Raw genomic sequence first — 4,545 nt, 5'->3', positions numbered from 1 at the left:
GATTTCACATGCTCTTAAAACTCAAGTTCAAACAAGCACACATGAGTGTTGCATCAGAAAGTTAAAGCTACCACTGAAGTCCATATCATGGCATCTTATTCTGAATTTATGCAAGAGCATGAGTTGCTTGACTGCATGTATGCTGAAAGCTATATTTCAGAATGCCCCCAAAAGGCTTGGCCCCATGATTCGTTGTAAATATATGAACAAGTTGATTCCCATCTAATCTAAAAACATAAAATGTTGTGGCCACTATGAAATAGAATCACCGGCTCTTAATTATAAATGAGTGGCCTGTAAAACTAATTATTTACCAAACACCTGGATGTCCATGCTTTTATTATTAATTTCTGATGAGAAGCGTTTTTCACACTTCCTCTTAAGGTTCTGAAATCAAGCAACGAAATTTGTCACAAGAGCAGTCAGTTTTCAAGCAAAAGCATGTTATGTCCCACCTAATCTAGTCTAAAAGATATGTCTCTTTGCACTTTACTAGGCAAAGTCTCCATTGATAATGGAGTTTCATGAAATTATTAATTCAAAAGCAACCTTCTCTCTTTTAATAAATCAAGAAGGGACTTCTTTTCTTCAAAATCTGATCCTCTGTTAGTGCAAAAAGATATGGGACCATGGTCATGAAGCAACTTATGCATTTGGCCTTAGAATTTTCATCAGTGGGATAAAAAGTTTAGTTAGTTAGCGATGGTCATTGACAAATGACAACATTAAATTAGTTAGCGATGTTCATTGAAAAAACATTAAATCCTAAACGAGACACACCCAATATGTGAAAATGATAGTAATGAGTTGTTTTAATATTTAGGCTCATCTCATGGACATCTTAAAGTAACCACAATTTAAAGTATTGATCAGAAAATTGGTCATATTTCCACCCACCATACTGGTTCTTTTCAATGCTACTCACCCATGACCCATTATAGCTTCAAAGCAGCAAAAGGTTTTGAAGCACACAGAAGCAAAATCTTTATTACCATAAGAAAGCGTTTTGTTGCTATGCAAAAAAGCTGCAATGTCTCCACTTAATGAGAGATGGACAGTGCTGGCCCTACACATAGCTTTGGTGAATCCTCAGTGAAAGTGATAAGAGAGAGCCCAAAACCCAGTTACCGCGGCAATTTTTTGGAGGTTCTAGATAGAAATCTCGCTATATTTTGAATTACCAATCACAGCATCTCCTTTTCATATTGATCAGAACTTCAATCAACGGATTTAACCCTTCATTTTTATTATCTGGGTTCTTTACAATCAAATTAAAATTAGATTATGAAGTAATATTTTTTATTATAATTTTGTTTTGATGAGCTCTAAATCAGATCCAAAAAAGAACTAGTGGGAAGGCAAATTGCAATTTCCGCTCACCATTTTTAGTATAATAAATGAGACGGCACCATTTCTCAATCAGATCAAGCTATTCATCAAACACAAGAACATCATACATGTGCACTTATCCCATTATCAAGTCCACTTCCATGAATGGCATTTGATAGCAATGTCACCACACAGATATAGACCGCATGGACACTTTAGAGTTAAAGACTTTATAACTAGGGAATATATCAACTATCTCATACCTTTAATTCATCAATATATCTTCATTGAATTCTCAAATTTTACCATGTAGTATCAAAAGAAGAATGCTACACGGCTTCTATTAAATCTGCATCCAAAGCAATCATACTCCTCCCACCCAATAATGCAAAAAATTAGTGCATTATGATTCCTTTACAGGTTTTTCGAAAACAAAAACCGTGAAGGTCTGGCTTTACAGGCTACAGCAACCGATATCCTATTCCTACAGTGTATGAACAAGTAGTTACAAAAAGATTTGGATAAGTTCTAAAGTCGCTGCAATCTTCTTACTGTAAAGTAACAATTTCCGCACGAACCATTTCCAGTGATTCAAAAGACAATGCATGTTTTTACTGCAATCTTCTTGTCATGTGTTTCAACTTATTATTATTATTTTTTTATTTTCATTATAATTGGTTAATTTCAAATTAAGTGTATGTATGTCAAAATGTATTGGATGGTCATATCTGTAATGCGTATGTCCTACCCAAGTTTTACTCGTGACATTTTAAGTGACTAACATATTTTTTTGAGAGGTCTATTCAGGCTATATCCCTCACAAGTATTTCTCCATTTACACTAATGAGCCAGTCCCATTTTGTCTGTCTACATCTAGAGCTCAAATTTTCTAAAGCTCTATGCCATATTCACTTAAAACCACATTCATTTTCATGGCATTTGTCAAAAAGGACACTGGACAACTTCAAAACCACGCGGTTTGAGCTTTGAAGCCCCAAAACCACTAGCAAGACCTCATTAAGAAAACCACATTGTTTCTACAAAAATCACAGTCCCAAAAACAACTTACTGTTACCATTTGCATGTTCCCAACAGGCTCAAAGATAATTGTCAGGTTGTCAGTCCTGTTTGATGTTGACTGCCCTCTAACTCTATTTATTTCCCCTCAAGCTTTCATTTCCTCAAACAAACTCTCCTTCCAAGGTTCATTTTCTTGCCTTCTCTCCCAATTTAATCATACTATATAGTTAGTCATTAGTTACAGTACTATGTTACATTCTAGTACTAATATGCCATATTTTGCAGGAAAAAAAAAATGGCTCTTTGGGTGATTCTTTGTGTTGGGTTTCTCTCATTGGTCTCATCCGTTCAAGGTTATGGAGGTTGGATTAATGCTCATGCAACTTTCTATGGAGGTGGTGATGCTTCTGGCACAATGGGTATGTAAAATGTCACATAACAAAACTGAAGTATGTAAGTTGTAGTAAAATTTCAATGTGGTGATTGTATTTTGGTAAACTTTTCTTTTAGGGGGCGCTTGTGGGTACGGCAATTTGTACAGCCAAGGTTATGGTACTAATACCGCAGCACTTAGCACTGCTTTGTTCAACAATGGCCTAAGTTGTGGAGCTTGCTTTCAAATTATGTGCGCTAATGACCCGCAATGGTGCCTGCGTGGCTCCATCATTGTCACTGCCACTAACTTTTGCCCTCCTGGAGGCTGGTGTGATCCTCCTAACCACCACTTTGATCTCTCTCAGCCTGTCTTCCAACACATTGCCCAGTATAGAGCTGGTATTGTTCCTGTAATCTACAGAAGGTAAGTGTTTGAAATGAAACATATGTAAATATTATGTTCTAACCGTTACAGTTAATTACAGTTTTTGTCTTATGCTCGCCTTGAGTTTGTTATTTTTCATTATGGTTCCTTATGGAACAAAAATGTTAGTTTCACCGCTAACTAAAAGGTCTTTTCAAGTACTCCAATATGTTTGCATAGGTCTCTACTTTCGCCTTTTGTGTGAGAAGCATGTTTGATGTCAGTCTTGTACGCTAAAGAGGCTTGGTAAATACTGTTTAATTTTTGTGAGCCATATTCAGGCTTAATCATTTGGTATCAGTCTTGCATTATTATTTACTAATTTTCAGATCTTCACCGACCGGCTTAAGCTGTTAAACCTGACTTTATGCAAACTTTTTCAGGGTGAGATGCAAGAGAAATGGGGGCATAAGGTTCACAATCAATGGCCATTCTTACTTCAATTTAGTTCTAATAACAAACGTGGGAGGAGCTGGTGACGTGCATGCTGTATCCATCAAAGGTTCAAGGACTAGATGGCAACCGATGTCGAGAAACTGGGGCCAAAACTGGCAAAGCAACTCGTATCTTAATGGACAAAGCCTCTCTTTTGTTGTGACCACAAGTAATGGCCACAGTGTTGTTTCTTACAATGTTGCCCCTCCTAATTGGTCATTTGGGCAGACTTATACCGGCAGACAATTTCGATATTAGGCTTAATTTAAGTTAAAATCAAGCAACCCTTTTAAGTATTTTTAATTAGCTCTAGCGATATGGGTACGTACAAAATTATTTCTGAATTGGCCCTTGTGTGCTTTAGTACCATTTATGAGAGTGTTTGCATGCAGTTTTTTCATGCTTTTGACTTGAGTGGCTGCTGCTGGGAGATAAAAGAGAAGTGATAGAAATTCTGCTTAAAAGCAGGTTCCAATACATAAAATGTATTTGAGAAGTGCTATAGTAGAAAGCATTTTGTTATTGCCTTAATGCTTTTGTAAGGTAAATTAATGAAATTATATATATATATATATAAATAAAAGCTGTTATAATATATTCTCCTTTTGTTCCTAATTAGCTCAATTTGTGCAATGTGAAAGGTAAAAATTTCAGTCTGTCTCGCAATAGTTTTCATAAAAATCTAACAAACGAAGTTAGATAACACTGCTTAATTTCAAATCTCTATTTTAAAATGCGTTGATACTCGTGATGAAAAAGAACTGTTTGACGAATATATATAGCACCTCAATTTCAAATTTTTTTCAATTTTATGTTGGACATATTAACAAGTATTGGTAATAAATCATCTACTTAATTGATATATATGTTGGAGAAACAACAATAGCTGTTATTATTATAATTTCGCAATTGAAGGGATTTTTCTACTAACTTTTTAAAAAAAAAAAAAAAAAAAAATCAAC

The 4,545-nt window shown here is 35.3% G+C and overlaps 1 protein-coding gene across 1 annotated transcript; it reads left to right on the top strand.

Moving 5' to 3' along the window:
• The first annotated feature begins 2,603 nt into the window (after window positions 1-2,603).
• Window positions 2,604-4,171, top strand: LOC18040117 (expansin-A5). Its single transcript, XM_024182806.1, has 3 exons — window positions 2,604-2,768; window positions 2,860-3,148; window positions 3,532-4,171. The coding sequence occupies exons 1-3, from the start codon at window positions 2,645-2,647 to the stop codon at window positions 3,839-3,841; spliced, it is 723 nt and encodes a 240-aa protein (XP_024038574.1). The 5' UTR covers window positions 2,604-2,644; the 3' UTR covers window positions 3,842-4,171.
• Window positions 4,172-4,545: the final 374 nt, after the last annotated feature.

Source organism: Citrus clementina, unplaced genomic scaffold, assembly GCF_000493195.1.
Source record: "Citrus clementina cultivar Clemenules unplaced genomic scaffold, Citrus_clementina_v1.0 scaffold_6, whole genome shotgun sequence".
NCBI classification, from domain to species: Eukaryota; Viridiplantae; Streptophyta; class Magnoliopsida; order Sapindales; family Rutaceae; genus Citrus; species Citrus x clementina.
The sequence above is the reverse complement of the archived record's forward strand: the minus strand, read 5'-3'. Positions and strand labels throughout refer to the sequence as shown.